This window comes from Pseudorasbora parva, chromosome 9, assembly GCF_024679245.1.
Source record: "Pseudorasbora parva isolate DD20220531a chromosome 9, ASM2467924v1, whole genome shotgun sequence".
In the NCBI taxonomy this organism is placed as follows: domain Eukaryota; kingdom Metazoa; phylum Chordata; class Actinopteri; order Cypriniformes; family Gobionidae; genus Pseudorasbora; species Pseudorasbora parva.
This window is the reverse complement of record NC_090180.1, coordinates 45658512-45679433: the sequence shown is the minus strand read 5'-3', so window position 1 is coordinate 45679433 and position 20922 is coordinate 45658512. Positions and strand designations below refer to the sequence as shown.

The 20922-nt window shown below is 37.6% G+C and overlaps 2 protein-coding genes across 5 annotated transcripts in view; both read left to right on the top strand.

Moving 5' to 3' along the window:
- Positions 1-742: 742 nt before the first annotated feature.
- Positions 743-15855, top strand: rab12 (RAB12, member RAS oncogene family). Its single transcript, XM_067452822.1, has 6 exons — positions 743-1459; positions 5358-5418; positions 8575-8713; positions 8804-8893; positions 10671-10775; positions 12186-15855. Exons 1-6 carry the CDS (start codon positions 1255-1257, stop codon positions 12291-12293), a joined length of 708 nt encoding a protein of 235 aa, XP_067308923.1. The 5' UTR covers positions 743-1254; the 3' UTR covers positions 12294-15855.
- A 1464-nt stretch (positions 15856-17319) lies between these two features.
- LOC137089279 (microtubule cross-linking factor 1) overlaps positions 17320-20922 on the top strand; it is a 75368-nt gene continuing 71765 nt past the window's right edge. For 2 of the 4 annotated variants that reach the window (XM_067452818.1, XM_067452817.1), the window contains exon 1: positions 17320-18533. In XM_067452818.1, coding sequence (XP_067308919.1) covers positions 17790-18533 — 744 coding nt within the window. In that variant the 5' untranslated portion in view covers positions 17320-17789. The remainder of the gene's footprint in view (positions 18534-20922) is intronic. The other 2 variants (XM_067452819.1, XM_067452820.1) reach the window with 1 other exon arrangement.

Sequence of the window (20922 nt, the reverse complement as noted above, 5' to 3'; positions counted from 1 at the left end):
AAGTAGAATGTATTTTTTTATTTATCTATATAATATATTTGTTATTTATATAATTATATATAATATATTGTTAACCTTATTTTTATTATTCATATATGAATTTATGTATAGCCCAAGTAAAATATATATATTTGTGTGTGTGTGTGTGTGTGTGTGTGTGTGTGTGTGTGTGTGTGTGTGTGTGTGTGTGTGTGTGTGTGTGTGTGTGTGTGTGTGTGTGTGTGTGTGTGTGTGTGTGTGTGTTGTTTCCTTTATTTGTATTTTTCATATATTAATTTATGTACAAGAATACAGTTATTATGGGTAGAATATATTTGTTATTTTGGTTATTATACAGCACAATATTTTTTTTTGCCTTATTTGACTATTGATATAATTATGTATAATTTGAATATATGTATTATTTTCCTTTATTTATTATTCATATATTTATGTTTAATTAGAATATATTTTTTATAACTATTTATTTATTTATTTATTCGTGTTTACAGATAGAATATACTTGTTTTTTTTATAATTAGGTTATATAGAATAATATATTGTTTGCCTTATTTTTATTATTTTTATTTATGTATACATTTAAATAGTACATATTTATTATTTCTTAATTTATTTACTGATAGAATATATTTATTATTTTTATGGTCATATAGAATAGCTATTATATTTGTAAATGTATTTTTAGATATAATTTTTTTCTTATATTTGCAATTTATTTAAGAATCTTATTTGCAGTACTCATAACATTTTGTATCGATTAAAAGTAGTTCCCTATATTACATGTGCAATATTCAGATTGTAATACACATTTATTTTTTTATGTCAAAGAATAAATAAAGTGTGTAATTGCTATAGCATAATAAAAAATAATTCTATAATGTAAAATACTATAGCTGACGTATCAGGTAGATCTTTTTTTGACTATGCTTTTCTAGTAAATAGCTATTAAAAATGCAGTTTATTGTTCCACTTTTAAAATAAAATCTTCCAAGTGTTTTTATCCTGAAGGGAATTTTGCTCTGCTCTTCCTTTGGAATGCGTCGGACTCGGAACCGGAAGTGGTGGTGACGTCACGGCCGCTCTCGTATTCCCAGCGCAGGACAACAACCGACTGACTGACTGAGGAGACTGAAAACTTTGACAAACTCTTTCGAAAAGCCGCTTTAAAGTTGATTAAAGTTCCCCTCCGTGATGCGCGGGTGTGTTTGAAGCGGGCTGGCCGTGTGGCAGATGTTGTCTGGCTGTTAGTGGTGGATGGAGTCGGGCTTCGGTGTTCAGCGGAGGGCCGGTGGAGGCTCGCCCGCTGTGGGAGCGTCGCAGCGCCGCAGGAAGATGCCGCCCCGAGCCGCTGATTATAAACTGCAGGTGATCATCATCGGCTCCCGTGGTGTTGGAAAGACCAGCCTGATGGAGAGATTCACGGATGACACCTTCTGCGAGGCGTGCAAGTCCACTGTGGGTAAGACGAACCGACAGAGAGAAGCTGGTGCAGCTGTCAGTCAACAAGGACTGCCAGTTTATTTGTTTACTAGTGCCTGTTATCTTTATGGTTTATTATTATAACAATACACACCACATTATTGTGCTTGCAAAACAAATACATTCCAGTTTAACTGTCCAAGTTATGGATAGTTAAGTAAAGATAGGTAATGAAGGAAAAAAATAGCCAGTTTAGTAGAGCCCTAAATAATGAAATAATGATTAGTGAACTATATTATTGGTTTAGTGTAGCTTGTTAATTATATAAACTATTGAGAATATGGATTAATATACTGTATGCAACTGAATAATTTGTAAACTGCAAATGGTTATTATAGTATATTTATTAGAACGTAGATGGTTATTAAAGAATAGATTGCTAACTTTGTATACTAGTTTAGTATATATTGCTAACTATAGCTAGTTTGTATAGCCTTTGCAGTTAGCTGTGATTCATTTGTAAACTACAGATAGCAATTGGCACTTGGATATTAGTTAATTGAGGAGTGTAAATACATCAGATTTATAGTTGGTTAGTATTTGGTTATAGTTGGTTAGTTATTAATAGGGATGCACCGAATCCAGATTTTTGAGGTTCGGCCGAATACCGAATCCACTGGTTAAGATTCTGCCGAATCCGAAACCGAATACCGAATCCAACTCCCATCCTCTGTCCATTATCACAGTAAACACATTAATGACATAAACAACGTCCACAGCAGTGTATTTTTAATTTTATTTTAATTTAAAAAAAAGGCAACATTATGCCAGGATGACTGTGCCGTATTGCTGTCTGTAGATTTCTTCATGCACAAAAAAACCAGATCACCGCTTCTTTTACGTCCTTACGTAATGTCGTCATTTCTATCATACCGGCGGATGAAAATACATTCAAACACATTCATGTAAATTATCTGTAATTAAAACTTAGTATAGTAATAATTATTATTGTCATCATCATCATCTTGGATACGTTTTTTAATGCGTGTTTTGCAAAAGCACTCAATACAGCCACTGTCGTGCAAACACTGATGTTTTACACAGATTAAATAAACTTACATTGACATAACACAAACTTACACAAATCCTTGGTTCACCCGTGCTCATATATTATCAGCATCAGTTTTCCGAGAGAAACAGCATCAGCCGTCCCACTCCGAGAGAAACAGTTCGGTTCAAGACGACGCTATCACGCAGTATCTCAGCTCACCGGCTCTCACAGCGAAACATGTCTCAGTTCAGTGAACTGTTGGAGTTACAAACATATACTTCAAGATATTAGTTTATTTCTAGTCTGAGGGAGTGTCACTCATGTCAGAAAGTGAGTAACTATAGTAACTTGTGGGATCAGCGCTGATTTGAGATGCGAACCGTTTAGAACGATTCAGTCCGATTTGGTGAATTGGTTCGACCGGATCACTAAAAAGATCCGGTTAAAAAGAACGATTCGTTCGCGAACCGGACATCCAGCGGCTATTGTTTAGGGTTATTGCCACCGCAATAACAAATCGGCATTGCAAATTGAACATATAGCTCGACTTGAATTGCCTTCTTGTAAATGAAAGTACTGCCAAACAACACATTTTCTGTTCACAAGTTCCGTTTTAACTTTCTCACAGCCTACTGCATTCGAACGGTCCACCTAGTAAACACGTTGCCATAATCAACCGCGGCATCATGCTCGACCAGTATCGCGTAGTGCAAGCGGGTTCGGTTCGGTGGAAAAAAATTCTAAGGTTCGGCAGAAACCGAACCCAGTCTAAAAGCCCAATATTCGGCCGAATCCGAACCCGAATCCTGGATTCGGTGCATCCCTAGTTATTACATACTATTAAGGCTGCACGATTATGGTATAAAATTATAATTGTCATTTAATTCCTTGAAATTGTAATTGGGATCACAATTTACATTGAATTATGTTTTGAATAGCTTTATACTAGGGGTGTAACACGATAAGATATAAATCACGATACTGAACTTACGATATGATTTGTATCGCGATATATTAATATATAATTTTTAAAATTATTACAATTACATAATCGGAATCTGTAATTGTAATCACGATTAGAAATTTGATTATTTGTGCAGCCCTACAACTAGTGAATTGTGCTTAGTGTTTTGTCATGGATATTTTCATTTAGATCATTTTTAAAAATCTAATAAAAAATCTATTCAAATAAAACATTGTAACATGAGAACTGTCAACAAAAAAACATTAGGAAACCCCAATCTGAAAATCACTTCTGGCCCTGTGACCTTATCAGAGAACATTTCATTTAATAATAATTAGATTCAATCATAATAACTTTATTTAGTAATAATAGTTACAAATACAGATGAAAACGCTTTAGAGTTTTATGTTATGAATGCCAGTTTATTTTGTGTCTGTGTCTAAACTGTTCATCTCTCATTCTCGTACCCAGCTGTTCTGTAATGTCATTACACGAGAGCTCTTCCAAACGCTAAATCAATCTGCATCAGTCATGTGAACAGAAGCACATTTAGAGAACACGCAAAGACTCACAAAACTTCTGATTCAAATAATGAAACTCTTTGGTACCAAATCGGATTTTTAGCCACATAAAAACTGTTATGGCAAGGTTTTCACTCATTCATGACATGCCTTCACATCAGATTAGATGCATGCTGCCAACTAACCCAGTTAGTTAACCTACCCTAACAATCCAGTATATGTTGTTAGTTAACCTACCCTAACAATCCAGTATCCCAGAATAGCCAGACACAGGTTCACAGCTGCCGCAACATGCCTGACCTCAGTTTTCTGCTCTGTCACGCTTGTGAAAGACACAGAGAACATGAGCTGTGCATTTACTTCAGCTGTTTGTTGTCCTAAAGCACGGGCTTAAAACATACTTGACCCAAATACAGTCAAACCTAAATTTATTCAGACACCTTCAACATTTTCTCACATTATCATTTTATTCACTATAGTTTAGAAAATGGTAATAAAATATGACAAGAACTCAGAGTTAAACTGTCAGAACAAATTCATCTTGATAATGTCAGATAACTTTGATAGAAAGAGATGTAATGGATTATTAGCAATTAAAGAAAAGACACTTCAGCAAAATATGCTCAGGTCAAAGTGTCTCAATCATTTTGGTCCCAAATTTGTATCAGTTTTATAGGTAGTCATTGTATGAAGAATTTTTGGGTATAATATGTTACAGTTTACTTTATTTTGCTCTCATCACTTACATAAATATATAGTGTAGTGTCAGACTAGTAAAATAATTAGGTCTGGTGTCTGAATAATTTTTGGTTTGACTGTATGTACATTAAATATTAATGATTTCAATTAAGTGTTTGATAAGCATGAACTTTATGACCAGTGTTGGGTGTAACTAGTTACTAAGTAATTAGTTGCTGTAATTTAATTACTTTTCCCTTGAAAGAGTAAAGTAAGGGATTACTTGTATGTTTTGTGTAATTTTGTTACAATTACTTCACAAGTAATTTAACTAAATACTGTGTATAGACTGTAGAACAAATATAAATAATACAATAGTGGAATTAACATCAAAATTTAAAGTCTAACTTTAAAATGCATGTTTTTGTATCCTTCTCACATTTGTAATACATTGGTCAGTGAATAAGAATAATTGATGTAGTTTTTAATTATTTTATTTGAATGAATTAAGAGCCGTGTCATGTCCCATCACTTAACTTGAGGTTGATATAGGGTTTGGAAAGTAATTAGTAGTAAGTAATTAAATACTTTTTGGAGTGAGTGACTTGTATAGAAATCTAATTATACCATTGAAGATGTCCTTAGTAACTATTAATTCATTACTTTTTGAGAGTAACTAACCCAACACTGTTTATGACTGATCTGATTTCTTCTCATTTTGAAGGTGTGGATTTTAAAATCAAAACGGTGGAGCTGAGAGGAAAGAAGATCAGGTTACAGATCTGGTGAGTGGAGAGGAAGTGCCGTGTCCTTATCATTGACTCAGCCCGCCATGTCACTTCCTGTGTCTCAGAAAAGCACATGAGATCAAGTCATAAATTCCAGACCAGAGTCTCTGAGACCCAGTCTAACGTCTTTCATGTGTAGCTATTGAGATTTAATCAGCTGTGTTTGCATACAGTTAACCAGACGTTAACTAACACTGTGGCATTGAGTAAACTCACAGAGATCAGAAAGCATATCTGGGGTCATTAAAGCACTAAACTTATTTTTTTTACTGTGGCATTAAATAGATACTCCACCCAAACATTTTAAATTGTCATCTCAAACCTGTATGAATTTATTCCTTCTGCTGAACACAAAAGAAAATATTTTGAAGAATGTCAATAACCGAACAGTTGATGGACCCCGTTGACTTCCATAGGAATTATTTTTTATTTTTCTCGATACTATGGAAGTCAACGGGGTCCATTAGCTGTTTGGTTACCCATATTCTCCAAAATATCTTCTTTTGTGTTCAGCAGAAGAAAGAAACTCATACAGGTTTGGAACAACTTGAGGGTGAGTAAATAATGACACAAATTTCATGTTTGGGTGAACTATCCCTTTAAATCTATGATTTACACACTCACAGCATCCCATAATTCAACAATGAATGTAAATATGTGCATTATAAGTGTGATATCACTATTAACATCTCACTAACTGAAATGTATGTCCCATCCCTTCTAACCCGCTCCTTATCAATCCCGCTGACCGCCGGCTATTAATTCTATTCTCTTCAGTTTTATTCTTCCCTTTTCAATTATTTTGTCCAGTTGTCTTGTGGTTTGGTTCTATTCTGTTTCTTCTATTTTATTTTTTTCTGCTCTGATTATATTCCCTTTCATTTGGTTTGGTTCTGTTCTATTCTATTAGAGTGCGTTCACACTTGTAGTTTGGTTCGTTTGGTCCGGACCAAAAAACAAAAACAAAGCATACAGTCCTGGTCTGCTTAACGTTCACACTGGCATTTTTAACAGCGAACCTAAAGTTACCGAACCAAAGGCATAGGGAGACGCGCTCAACCTGATTGGTCGGCTTATATAATGTTGGAGCTCGCTTACCGAAAACACTCAAAACAATGCTGTGTGCTGGATTAAGCGCGATCATTTTATGCATGTACATGGTATTATTTTACCCGTTGAGAACTCATGAAGAGCTCATAAAATGTTCAAAACATTCAAAACAGCTCCAGGATTTCCTCCGTTGTGCAGAAAAGAGACAGCTGTCGTCTGTACCGTCAAATTGGCAACACAGGTTCTTTGATGAGAAGAATCAGGTGTGCTTTTTGTGCGTTTTTTCTAGCATTTTGAAACATGCTCGTCGGACCAAATATTGATGAGGTACTTCCTCGTTGCTCTACGTGTGCCCTCTAACGTTAACGTTACTCATTTTGGATACACCGATCTTTCCGCGTCGTCAAATCAGCTGACTATGCGTCGCATTTTGTGACATTACGTCCGGTTTTTGATTCGTTTACATGTCTTTGGTCTGTGTTGCGTTCATATATCAATCGAACCGCACCAGAGTTCATTTGGAAGCGGACAGAGACCCATCTTTTTAGCGCTCTCGGCCCGCTTGTTTGGTGCGCACCAGGGTTCGGATGGCAGCGTTCACATATGTTCAAATGAACCGCACTAAACGAGCAATCGCACCAGGGTTCGTTTTAATCCAACCAAACATGACAAGTGTGAACGCAGATTCTACTGGTTTCGGTTTTGTTCTATTTAATTTGGGTCTGTTCTATTCTATTTGGAACAGTTGTTTTCAGACTCCATCCAGTTCTATGTTGGGATGCCAATTTTCAGGAATTTTGAATTGCCATTGTTGATTGTGATTTAAAATTAATACAAAAAAATCATATGTGGAGGACTCAAAATAAAAACAAAAACATATAAACTGTGAGTCTCTGCATTTCCCCTTTTAATACATTTAGGCTGTTTAGCATTAGTTTAATTTGTTTAAATTATAACTTATTTATGACTGATAATATGGGGCCTAATATAGAAAAAACAGATACGAAACTTTCTTATTATGAATGCTGAGTCTGCTTCATTTCCACACTGGTGCGGTGACTTCAAGCCACACACACTCTTTAAAACATTAGGTTCATCCGCACAGAGTAGCCGTGCCGATGCACAACCCACGTAAAGATCTGCATTTGTATGTTTCAGACAGAGATGGCGACAAAAAGGAAAAACTTATGGACTGCAGTTTTATTTAAATTAAGTACAACAATTAATCAATCATAGATCAATCATGAACATCCCTAGATCTGTTCTATGTAGATTCACATTGTTCTATACTATTTAAGAAGTTCTCTTCTATTCTGTTCTGTATTAGTGTAAACTAATCTTTATTTCATTGTTCTAGTGGAATCTGGGTCAGTCATCTACTAACTAATCACAAACGAATACTAACCCCCACCCCACCCCACCCACTTTATGAATATATTTTTTTCCTTTTAACCCTGAAACTCGCCGGCTTCTCTCACAACACACTTCTGCAGATGTCTGCTTTTGAACGTCACGTCTGTAACACATGTCCGCTCACATCCAGCTTCCAAGCATCCACGGCTCCTTCACTGTCCGTCTTAACTGCTCATTGACATGTGACGCCTCACCGGTCATCTTTGCGACATCATATCCTGTTTTGGAAAAATGCAGCCAGACTAGGGTGAATAAGGTACAGTAAAAACCAGGAGATAAACATCTGTCGTGTGCTGTAATGTTTTTCTTTTTCCTTTGAATCATGATGTGAAAAATCTTCACATGAAAGTCTGCTGAGATATGAATGCTTTTTGAAATAATTAAAGTAAAAGAATATATGATCACATGCTAATCATGTACATAATGAACCTTCCTGTTCTTACTGTGTATGATTTTATGGGTGGCTGTTGTTTGTCTTTGTAATGTATTATAAAAATGAAAATAAATTGACTTTCTTTTTCAGCTGGCTTCACAAATCCCTCATACTTTTTCAGCTTCACCCCTCCAACCGCCTATGATTATAGAGACACATTTCATTGTTAAATCAATGCTCTTTCTCTCATAGTCTAGCGTATGATTTATTCCCCACTCTGAATGTTATGTGAGTGTAATAACGCTGAATAATTGCAGGGACACGGCAGGTCAGGAGAGGTTTAACAGTATCACTTCAGCGTATTACCGCGGCGCAAAAGGCATCGTGCTGGTCTACGACATCACCAAGCAGGAAACCTTTGAAGACCTGCCTAAATGGATGAAGATGATAGACAAGGTGATCAAACATCAAACACACTGATTTATTTTCTGTTGTGCAGCAAATCTCTTCTTCCCCACCAAGTGAACTTGTTTTGGTTCTGTGCAGTATGCGTCAGAGGATGCTGAGCTCTTATTGGTTGGGAACAAACTGGACTGCGAGTCTGATCGCGCCATCTCACGACAACAAGCTGAGAGGGTGAGACTGAGTTTAATATTATTTATATTTTATTTATATAAATTTTAATGGCGGATTGTAATCCAGAAAGAGACAAGTGACAATCATCAGAAGCAAAAGATTAGCCTGGACAGAATTTAAATCTACAGGTAACACTAATACACACACTGAATATATGTAGTCATGCAATGCTGATTTTACTTACATGTTACTTGTTTAGGTGACATTTTCCAGTGAAAATTCTTATTTTTTGTTGTACTTCCTAGACGTAGAATCTTTAATTCTGAATTACAGTATCTGCACAGGTGCGATAACTGACAGCCACACACACACTTTAAAACATTAGATTCATCTGCGCTGAGGAGCCGTACCGATGCACAACCCACGTAAAGATGATAATTCAACAAATAACTGCAACTGCAGGTTTCAAACAGAGATGGGGACAAAACGGGAAAAACTTACGGACTGCAGTTTTATTTAAATTAAGTACAACAATGAATCAATCATAGATTATTCATGAACATCCCGAGATCTGTTCTATGTCTACATTTTTCTATACTTATATATATATATATATATATATATATATATATATATATATATATATATATATATATATATATATATATATATATATATATATATTAAAACCAATGCTTTTGACTGAATAGCTTTTGTAACGTCAATAATGATTAATCATAATTTATACAGCAAAGGTTATAATATGCAAATTTTATTTTATATTTGATTACTTTATTCAATTTCTGTACCTGAAAACCACTATTAGATCCCTGAAAATCCTTAAAAGCACAGTTTATATGCATTTATGCTATATTGTATGTATTTGTGCTGTTGCTTTAGCTTGATTATTTGTTCTTATTTTGTTCATTTTTATTTGACAAATGCCTTAATTACCCTGAACATAGCACGTACCAAAACCGTGACTCTAAAACCGTAAAACAATCTGAACCGTGAGTAATTTGAACCGGTCCACTCTGGATCAGTGTCCTCTGGTAGAGAGAATAAATCAGATTGTGGGAGACGATGAGCTTTGCAGATCTTGTATATAAACAGATGAATTACACACTAAAGGAAAAGGAAATCATTAAAAAAGCATTATATGACCCTTTTAATTATATTTTTCTGTGTTATTTCCATAACCGAAAAACAAGCGGCTTTTATTAGTTTTATGTGGTTTAAGTTATGAATAACAACACTGGGTGTGACCAATGGTGCGGCAAACGTTGCTAGGTAATGACTTTTTCTATGAGACACAAAGTCCTCGTATTCCTATATCTAGCACTGATAACTGTTTATTTGCTGCTATAGCTTTAGTATAACCTAAATGTAGTATTTTAAATTCAGCTGTTTAATGCTGTCTCAGGTTTACCTTGACATTTAGTTTGATGGAGGACGATGCTGAACAACTCAGTGTCTTACAGTCCGTCCAAAGCCCTGGACACAGGGACATTATGATCCTGAGGGCTTCACAAAGAGATTCTTTGACTGCTCTAAATAATGCCTCCGCCAACCTTCCCAGACCCACTGAGACTAAAACTAACTCGACAACACACTTTAGTTCACCCAAACACTATTTACTCAATCCAGTGCAATTCAAGACTGTCATTAAAGCAGTCCATACATCTTCTGAGGTCATACAATGGCAAGGTGTGTTACCATTCTAGAAGAGAAGGAGCCTCGGTTAACTTATGTGAATATTTAATTATGTGAATATTTAGCCCAACCAGGAGAACAGTCGCACTGAAATAAAATACTTTTTCTCTTCTCTGAATGGCAGTTTGCTTCACGGATATCAGGGATGCGTTTCTGTGAGGCCAGTGCCAAGGATAACTTTAACGTGGATGAGATATTCCTTAAACTGGTTGATGACATTTTGAGTAAGGTAAGTGGAGCTTTTTGAAATTAATACTTTGACATGAGTATAATGAGTTTGACTGAGAATGTGGCATTCATCAGCTATCATGGGTGTTTCTGGCTCAAATAGTATCATCAAGAGCTAAACCGAGTATTTAAGATGTCAATAGACTTGCAGAGCCAGAATTTGACTATTGGCATGAAGTCAGATCCACTTTCAGTTTATTATGGCCAAGAACCGCCCACTTAGACAGGAAGGAACCGTCTGACCCGCATGCTATCAACAGCAGATTGTTTTGTACAGGACATTTAGGAGACCAAAGCAGGTGAGATACTCTATTTACATACTGAACAAAAAATACTTGATGCCACAAACTTTTGCAAATGCAGTAATTATTAATATAATAATTTATTATTTATTCCTCATTCTCCATTAGGGCTGCACAATTATTTGCTTCTTTGTATGGCTGCATAATTGTGTGATTAAAAATATGAATATGAAATAATAATATCAACTATTATTATCATTTCTAAAATATTTAACAAAAATATTGTAACATTCAATGTAAAATGTAAAAAAAAAAATGCTTTTAAGAGAAAAATAAGATTTTATTTTACAGAAAAAAAATGCACACCGTACAGATTTTGTATACATTGTATAGTTTTATAAATTAATCTTTACTCCATTTTATTTACATTGGCTCATATGCAAAAACAGTTTTTAATCCAATATTACAACCACCTAAAACACTGACGAGACAGGTCAAAGAACTGAACAAAACAGGGAGAATATATACCAGACAAAATGAGTTTATCGCCCTATACCCTTAAATATGGCACTATTTGATGGGACAGCCATATGTAGTGGTGTCCAAAACTATTCTGAGCGTTACCAAGTGCATTCAATAGCCGTACATACAGCCGATGTACGCTCAATGGAATTTTCTCTCATTTTCATTCATTTAAAGTGAACTTTATTAGTGGACTAATGCAGGAAATAGTGAATGAGGGTATATGGGGTGGTTTTGAACACAGCATAGATCACACTGGAAACCAGCTAAAACACACGTGACAAAACATAATCCTGTGTTATTATATTTTTATTCAGTTTTATTATATTTATTACATTCTATATTCTATTTTTACTATGTTTGTGTATGTCCTTAGTTATTGTTATTGGTTGTTTTGGCCGAAACCCGCAAACAGCCCTTAAAGCTCCTCTTTTGTTGATTACTCTTTACAAGTTGGTGATGAAGGTTGGTGCATGTTGCGTTCACAAATGCACATTTTAAGCGACCCAAACTCAGAGCACATGTAATTTCTTTTTCCAGCTAATTGGCATCTCTTTTGATCAAGAGCTTGCAATTTTTGTGTGCAATGAACATCAGTGAAGAGTCAATAACATCTTAAAATCTTACAAAATGTTGTCTTTCCACAGATGCCACTTGAAGTCCCCAGTAGAGAGCTGTCCAACAGTGTCCTGTCCCTTCAGCCCGAACCTGAAATCCCACCAGAGCTGCCTCCACCTCGCATGCGCTGCTGTTGAGACTTGGTTCATGCTTTATTTAGAAACCCAACACCACCTTCCTTTTTATAACCCAACACATGCTGTTACAGACTCCCGCCACCAGGGCCAATGAGCTTGAGACACCAGCCCATATGTTTGATGAGATGATGGCCTGGATTACCAGAGAAGATGAAAGACAAAACGCCCAATATTACATTTAATCATCCCTCGCTGTAGATTACACACTAATGATAGACAGTGCAATTAATTGTAGTTCATATTTTGGTACTTCTAGATGCCAATAAAGAACATTAATTTCATCACACACACACACACATAGATGCATTTATTTTTGACGGCCCATACATACACTACCTCATTTCCTGGAAGCACATGATTGCGTTGATCTGACACGTGCCTTTCCTATGGAATATCGCTCTACACACACCACAAATACGCATGATGTGAGTTCAAACGTATGTCATAACCCATCAAATCCTATTTATATGTAATTTACATCCTAGCTGAAACCAGACGACAGATACTCTACCCTTGTCTTTCACTTCACGTTTAATTTCTGGCATTTCTAATGGAAAGCGTTCCTGGTCTCAAATTAAAAAGCACTTTTCCAAATTGATTCGGCATTAAAAGTGAAGTGGCTCTGCGTTTCATGCCAAATTTCGGCTGTGTGTTCGCGAGGTGGTTTGTTCTGCCCATTATTAATCGCCAGCGTGGTTGGGGTTGAAATTTTTAATGTCTATATGCCTTATGTTCTATCATTGTTACTGTTGAGGTTGGGTTTTGTGTTATCCGTTGTTTTGCACTACAATCCATTTACAGCTAGTTTACGAACAGCTAAAATGCAGAACGTTAGTGAAGGACCTGTGTACAGAAGATTAACCTTTAGTTTTGTTATTTAGTAGCCCTCTTTCAGTGTCATTTAACTTGAGTAGAATAAAGGAAGGTCATTAATCGGGAGTTCATTGTTTTATTCGCTGGATCTGGATGGCAGAACTGAAATGCTCTCGCCAAAAGGGCTATTTCTCTGTGGAGAGCATAAAAATGGACATTTAAGAGGATCTTTTGATACTCGGCAGCATCACTAACTGAAGTACACTTGTTCTCTTCAATTAACATCACTATGCCTCTGCGTTCCTGGAAAAACACTGATTCCACTGGATTTGCGTTGGATTGAGTTATTTGCCTGTGTTAGATGAAGGACTTTAGTTGTGTAATATTACAAATATTAGATTGAAAACGCTATTTTCAACTGACTTGCTGGCGTCAGATATGCAGTAGCAATGAGTTTTTGGGAATATGATGCCTTTTTCATAGCAACTGTCCTTAAATATAGAAGAGTGACCGCGTTATTGAGCGTCTGGAAAAAAAATTAAAATATATTGGGTTTCTTATTGGGTGAATTTCATGAAAATATGTTTGGGTCATATTCTATGAAAGCTTGTTTCCACCACAGAATAAAACATTTTAAAAGATAATAAGGACTTTTTTCACAGAATTGAGAGATGTAAACTCATAATAATAATTACGAGATAAAAAGAATTTCAAGATTTGCAAGTTAACAGAAATTATTCTTGCAATTGCGAATTTATATCTCGCAATTCCGATTTTATAACTTGTAATTCTGCGATTTAAAAAGTCAGAATTGGGAGATAAAAAGTCACAATTACCTTTTTTATTCTGTAGCAGAAACAAGCTTCCATACTTATCCGACCCCAAAATATTTTTCTTAAAATATATTGCTATATTTGACATTATTTTTATGACAGTTAAGCACCCCTCCTCTAATTACTGAAATGTAATTAATACTAATACATTATAATAAAGTGAAATCGGTTGCTTATTGCTTATATTGCTTACATTTTATATCATATATATTTTATAACATGTTTTACTCTAAGACTGCAATAAAATCAAAGCCAGTATTTTAGGATGATATCTCAAAAAATTAGCTTTCAGGAAGATTTTTCACTAGATGAACCCAGCTCTATTACTGACCATATATGGTTTGAGTGATCTGAGCCATATATTTCCATAATTCTCATAAAATTTATGAAGTAGACATCATATTGAGAAGTAGTATGAGCAATTTGGCAGTATTTGTTTTATACTCAACCTATAATAAACACATAAAACGAACATGTATGTCCATTATAGCTCGTAGACATCACAAGTGGCGAATCACTGACCTTATTATCTCAAAAAAATTACCAAAATGTCTACCAATCTTACATGATTTTTCATGTTTATTGCAATTTTAAAATAAAGTTCTGAACAGGCTTTGTTGCAAAATAATAAATTATTACTCCTGTAATTTATTTTGAAAATCAGTCACCGTCACTGAATAGTAAACTTTCAAATGATATATAGTTTGTCAAAACTACAAGGTTTTTACTAAGATATTATTGTTTTAAATATATAATGGCAAACGTCCCACCGGTGGCTAAATAATGGCAGTACAACAAATATTACCGAATATTGTTTACAAATAAATATACAGCAAAATTGTCTTTTTCTCATTACAGTGATGCGGGTGGAAATGTGCTTAGTTTTCTTTAAAATAATGTCACAATCTTCATTGTCCGTATGCAAAATGTAATTAAAAAATCTTCTGCTTGGGGTGAAATATGACCTGTAAGTGTTCTGGACAAGTTTAATGATATTCACTGTACATCAAATAATAGGAAGTTGATGTGCGTGTGTAGTGGAAGTGTGTTTGCGTTATTTGTAACGCGTTAACATTCTCGTCAGAAACCTTTTGAGAGACTATTGTCTGCTGCTGAGGTGAAAAATAGCTTTTTGCTGTAGCTTTTTTGTTCTGTATTAATAACTCCATTTATTTTTCAACTTTTTGAACCGTGTGTCCTTTGAAAGTTTATAACCAACCTAAACCTGTGTATTTTGTGTTAACAGTGTTAAAGAGAGTGTAGTGCTAACCTCAACATGTTCATGTTTGCAGGCTTGTGCCGTATTGTAACCTTATGAGATATTCCGATCCTTTTCACCAAGTGCTTTTCATTTGTTTCTCTGCAGGATTGGCAAGTTGATCATTTCTTTTGGATTCTATTTGAATCTGGAGTCAGAGTTCTTATACTTTTATCATTATTTCAGAAAAAAAGAAAAACCTGGTCATTTCTACATTTGTGTTTCAATGCATGCTCTCTCTCTCGCCTTTTTTCTTTTTTGTATTTATATTTGATTTTGTTTCTGTGTGTGAAGCTTGGTTTGTCTTCCCCAGAGGGACTGCTCTTCACGCATTAGTTGTCTTGAAAACGTTTAAACCCAACACGCTCTTAAAACTTCTCTTTTAGCAGCAATACGTGTTGCCTTTATGAACCTTCACTTTGTACAGAACAAGTCTTGGTTTAGTCTCAGCCAATCGCAGTATTTACTACATTACAAAAACAAAAAAATGAAACCTCATTGCATTGCAGAATTGAAGAGTAGGCCTACTTTGTACGAATAATACATTGATATTAGTTATTTGAAACAGTTTGGCATGTTTAAGCAGTTTTGTGGTATTTATAACTTGTGGCATTTTTAAACTAATGAAGTGCAAATAAAGATATATATTTATTACATAGATGTGTGTTTGCATTCTGGTTCTATCCATTCTAAGTAAGCAACATGTTTTATTGTTGTGTGTTCATTGTAGGATCTCACTTTTATTTTCAGAGATGCACTGCCGCCTCCTCACAGTATGATGGCGCTATTGGATAAACAAGCTGACTGAAAAACTACTGCAATCCAGTTTGTTTTTAAAAGGATAGTTCACTTTAAAATGAAAATTCTGTCATCCTTTACTCACCCTCAAGTTGTTTCAAACCTGTATGAATTTCTTTCTTCAGCTGAGCACAAGGGAAGATATTTTGAATGTCAGTAGCCAATCAGTTAACTGGAGCCATTGACTTCCATAGACTTCCCTTACTATTGAAGTCAATGGCTCCAGTTAACTTCCCTTTTGTTCAGCTGAAGAAAGAAATTCATACGGGTTTGAAACAACTTGAGGGCGAGTAAAGGATGACAGAATTTTCATTTTAAAGTGAACTATCATTTTTGGTAAATGTATGCATAAAGTTTAATCCCTGGGAATTTTAGAAATACAAGTGCAAATAAAAAGGAAGGCCTATCAGATGGTGATTTTGTGTGTGTGTGTGTGTGTGTGTGTGTGTGTGTGTGTGTGTGTGTGTGTGTGTGTGTGTGTGTGTGTGTGTGTGTGTGTGTGTGTGTGTGTGTGTGTGTGTGTGTGTGTGTGTGTGTGTGTGTGTGTGTGTGTGTGTGTGTGTGTGTGTGTGTGTGTGTGTGTGTGTGTGTGTGTGTGTGTGTGTGTGTGTGTGTGTGTGTGTGTGTGTGTGTGTGTGTTTATGTACACCACAAACAATGTAGGCTATTTATATATTTATCTTATGCATATGTGTGTAGGATATATGAAGGTGTGTGGATAGATAGATAGATAGACAGACAGACAGACAGACAGATGTATATGTATTCACATATGTATGTGTTTGTGTATATATGCATCTAATTTCTCTCTCTCTCTCTCTATATATATATATATATAAGTCCTTCTCAAAAAATTTGCATATTGTGATAAAGTTCATTATTTTCCATAATGTAATGATAAAAATTAAAATTTCATATAATTTAGATTAATTGCACACCAACTGAAATATTTCAGGTCTTTTATTGTTTTAATACTGATGATTTTGGCATACAGCTCATGAAAACCCACAATTCCTATGTCAAAAAATTAACATATAAGTGTTTTTAATACAAAAAAAGTCAACCTTCAGATAATTATGTTCAGTTATGCACTCAATACTTGGTCGGGAATCCTTCGGGAATCCCGGTCCGTCTGTGGTAATCTGTTTAAAGACGGACCGGTTGTATTTATCAGTTTTGGTTTTCATTCAAAATATTATTGGTTATGATAAAATATATCATACTTAAAAAAAAATATTAAAGTAGTAATTATTTCATTTACACCTAAAATGATAAAAAATGATGTAGATTTAAAAAAAAAAAAAACTAAAATCTCTCCCTGTTTCTCTGTTGTAGTGATGTGTGTGAGCACGCGTGCCGTACTCATTGCGTCTCCACGCGTACGCACGCGTGCCTGACCGGTACCGGAGCGCGAGGAGGGGTGTGCCCGGTGCTTGTGTGTGAAAAACAGGCGCATGCGCTCCACGAGACACGAGACACGGACGGGGAGCGTCAGACCGCAGCGGCTGCAGATTTTTCCCGTCAGCCGGGGGGTGTGAGAGAGAGAGAGGCGGCCAGGAGGAGGAGAGGACAGCAGGGAGAGATGGGAGTGCTGTAATCCCGGGGGAGGGATGGACGGACGGATTGATCCAACGCACTGAACCACGGAGATTCACACTTGACACAACACCATCCACCGTATTTCGTTAGGAAGCACGAGGAACGACGCGGTGATGGCAAGTGAATTACGGGCGCGCGTCCATCTGAAGTGATGAGACAGAAGCGCGCGGCTGGATCCGTCTGTCAGGTTGTATAATGGAGAGCTCTAATGGCTCCGACACCAAACCGCAGAGCCATCATCCTCATCCTCAGGTGGAGAAGAAGAGGTTAAACCGCGCGCCGTCCCCTGCCAGACCCGTCCTGAAGGATGTGCACTCGCGCACGGCCAAAGCGATCGTGCCAAAATCCCCAAAATTCAACAAGCAGCAAGCGTCCGCCGCGCCAGTGACGCCTCAGAGCCGCGTTCCGAGACGCACCGTCCCGGGCGCGAAGGACAAAACCGCATCAGCACCTGCAAAAAGCAACATCAAACCCTCAGCGACAAAAAAGGCCGTTAAGGTCACTCAGCATGCAGCATCCGAACCGAAGCCTGCGAGCAAAGCGGTTGATACCGTCGCTCCGCAGATCCCCAAGAGCAAGGGGAGGCTGGCCCCGATACGCGTGCCCACCGCACGCGGCGTCTGTCAGACGGATAGCAGCTCGGATTTGTCCGACTGTCCCTCCGAGCCGTTGTCCGACGAGCAAAGACTCGTTCAGGCCGCCAGTAGCGATGCGGAGTCGGGCAGCGGCTCCGGTTCGAGCGAGCAGGCGGCCGGGGTTCGGGTGCGCGGACTGGCGCTCGGAGCGGGAGGATCTCAGGCTGCACCTGCGCCCGGTGCGCACGCGGACGAATGCAAAGCGGAGAAAGACGCACAATTCAAAACGGAGGGCAAGGAAATGGCCCAGGAGGAACTGCTGAGGGAAATCGAGGACCTTCGATCGGAAAATGACTACCTCAAGGTGAGCCAACACAAATATACTATGGTGTTCTTAAAAGTGACTTTTGCATATTCTATATTGCATCATCTAATATATCACTGTGGCATGATTTTGCAATGCAAGAGGTGCTTTTTCGATCGTTACACTCAAGTACTGTGATAGGACAGTGGTGGAACTTATGTGGTTTCTAACAATCATTCAATAAGGTACATGTACAGAGCATTTTCAGATTAATGTCTGGTGTTCTTCAGAAGGATTATGGGTTGAGCTGCTGCTGTAAATCTATGTAACAGTTTTACACCGTGATTTGTTTTTTTACGTGATGATGACCCTATTGATATATTTGCTCATGTTTTATAGTCATCCTACTGTTAGACTAACAGTGCTGCAGCAACATTTCTCCCTAAAGGTGTCTATTGGCTTTTTAGTGTTTATTATTTTGACTGACATTTGATGCCAAAGTAAATAAACTCTTGAAATTATTGGAGCATGTGGAAGAATTGTTATGGTATTAGTTGACAGTGTCATTGTACTAATGTACTCCAAGATACTTCCAAGAAATCCCATGATAGGAAGTAAAATGTATTTATATAGCACACAGACAGCTAAGCTGAACAGAGTAATTTACATAGCATACATTATATAAAACACCATAAAATAATATTCTAAAATCCCTATATAGGCATAAAAACCATGAGTGAAGGTGCAAGGTGATACTGTAAGTATCTTAACTGTAAGTACACTTATTCCCCACCCCCCTCCAATCCTCACTCCCATCCGGGTCACGGCACCAAATGTAACCAGGCCAACTCGGCCCGCTCCGAGTAGGATGCGTTAGTTGCTATTGTGCCTGTTGAGGCCTGGGGAGTGAGGTTAACTCGAGCCGCTCCGAGCGAGATTCTGGCGTGCGAGGCGGGTGCTAACAATTACACTAAAAACTGATAGCTTAGGCCAGTGCTGTGAGCTTTATGTAACCCCTCTGAGCGGGACTCGAACCGCGGTCTTTGGCATGGGAGGTGGGCAGGCTAACAAGGACGCTAATGACCGCAGCCCCTAGAGTCTGTGGCTAGTGTGCCTCTTGAGGCCAGGGGAGTAACTCTTACTAACCTATGTCCATTATACTCATTCCCCCACTCCCCTCCAATCCTCACTCCCATCTGGGTCACGGCACCAAATGCAACCAGGCCTATTCAGGCCCGCTCTGAGTGGGATTTGAACCGGGTCTTCGGCGTGCAACGTGGGCATGTTAATAAGGGCACTAAAGATAATAACCTTGTTAATAAGGACACTAAAGAGAATAACCTTGTTAATAAGGGGACACCCCCACCCCCCAAACCTCACTACCATCTGGGTCAAAGCACCAAATGTAACTAGTCCTACTCACCCCCCTCCGAGTGGGATTCGAGTTGGGCACGCTAGCAAGTAAGCTAAAGACTGCAGCCTAGAGTCAGTCGCTAGGGCACCTCTTGAGGTCAGGGGAGTGAGATTTACACACAGCTCTCACTGGCCTACATCCTTCACATGAGGAGAGAAAGATCTAGATCCATAAATCTGTGCTTTGACTGATTTTAGGTCACATCAGTCCACAGAGTGCAGATACAACCAACATGCATCAGAAAGACCCTCAAAACTCCCGCAGGAAACGCATCACAGCCTTTGCTCTCTGTGTGAAGTGTGACGGGTAAATGAATGCAGGCCTAATTAGCATAATTCTATAAATGATTGATCTTATTTGTCAGATGCGTCAGGGCTCGGCTGCTGTCACAAACAGGATTTTCATAAGTTTATCTCTGAAGACGGCGTGCTAATCCTCTTTAGTAGCCGTGCGTGTAATGCTGTGTCCCCCACAGGATCCGTTCGCAAACACGCGTCCCTCCTGACCCTGAGCCGGACTGTGTGTTTGAAGCCTCCCTAAAGCAGATGTGCACCCCTCTGCCTCCGTCTGTGCGCTTATCTCTCTTTTATCTGTCTCTCCTAATCCTGCAGCATGTATGCACCAATATAAACAGCTCCACGTTAGTACTATTGTATGACATTATTCATTTAGTCCACCATAACTCATATTTGACAGGAACATCTATACAGCACATGGCAGGTTTCTGCGGTCACATGACATTGTCCCCAACACACAGTGAAGGTCATTGTGTTTGGGCTGTTTGTCACTGTCTGTCTCTCTTTCGCTGTCTTTGTTTGTCTGTCTTTCCCTGCCTTTCTGTCTTTCTTCCTCAACCTTGTTTGCACTGAATTCGCTGAGGCATTGTGGGGTATTTACTGGGAAATGAGGCGTCACAAATGACAGTCATTCATTACAGTTCAGGACGTGGGGTTTCACCAACGACTACTGTTTCTTTACCTGCAGTCTTGTTTTTTTAAAGTGTCTTTTTCTTTATTATAGGGAGGTTGTTCTTGT

What these genes read in the sequence shown, in the direction of transcription:
- rab12 (XM_067452822.1), top strand. Translation starts at nt 1,255, where the DNA reads ATGGAGTCGGGCTTCGGTGTTCAGCGGAGGGCCGGTGGAGGCTCGCCC. An exon ending in GGATGAAGATGATAGACAAG is followed by an intron (nt 8,714 to 8,803) that starts GTGATCAAACAT and finishes GGTTCTGTGCAG; the next exon opens with TATGCGTCAGAGGATGCTGA. An exon ending in TTGATGACATTTTGAGTAAG is followed by an intron (nt 10,776 to 12,185) that starts GTAAGTGGAGCT and finishes GTCTTTCCACAG; the next exon opens with ATGCCACTTGAAGTCCCCAG.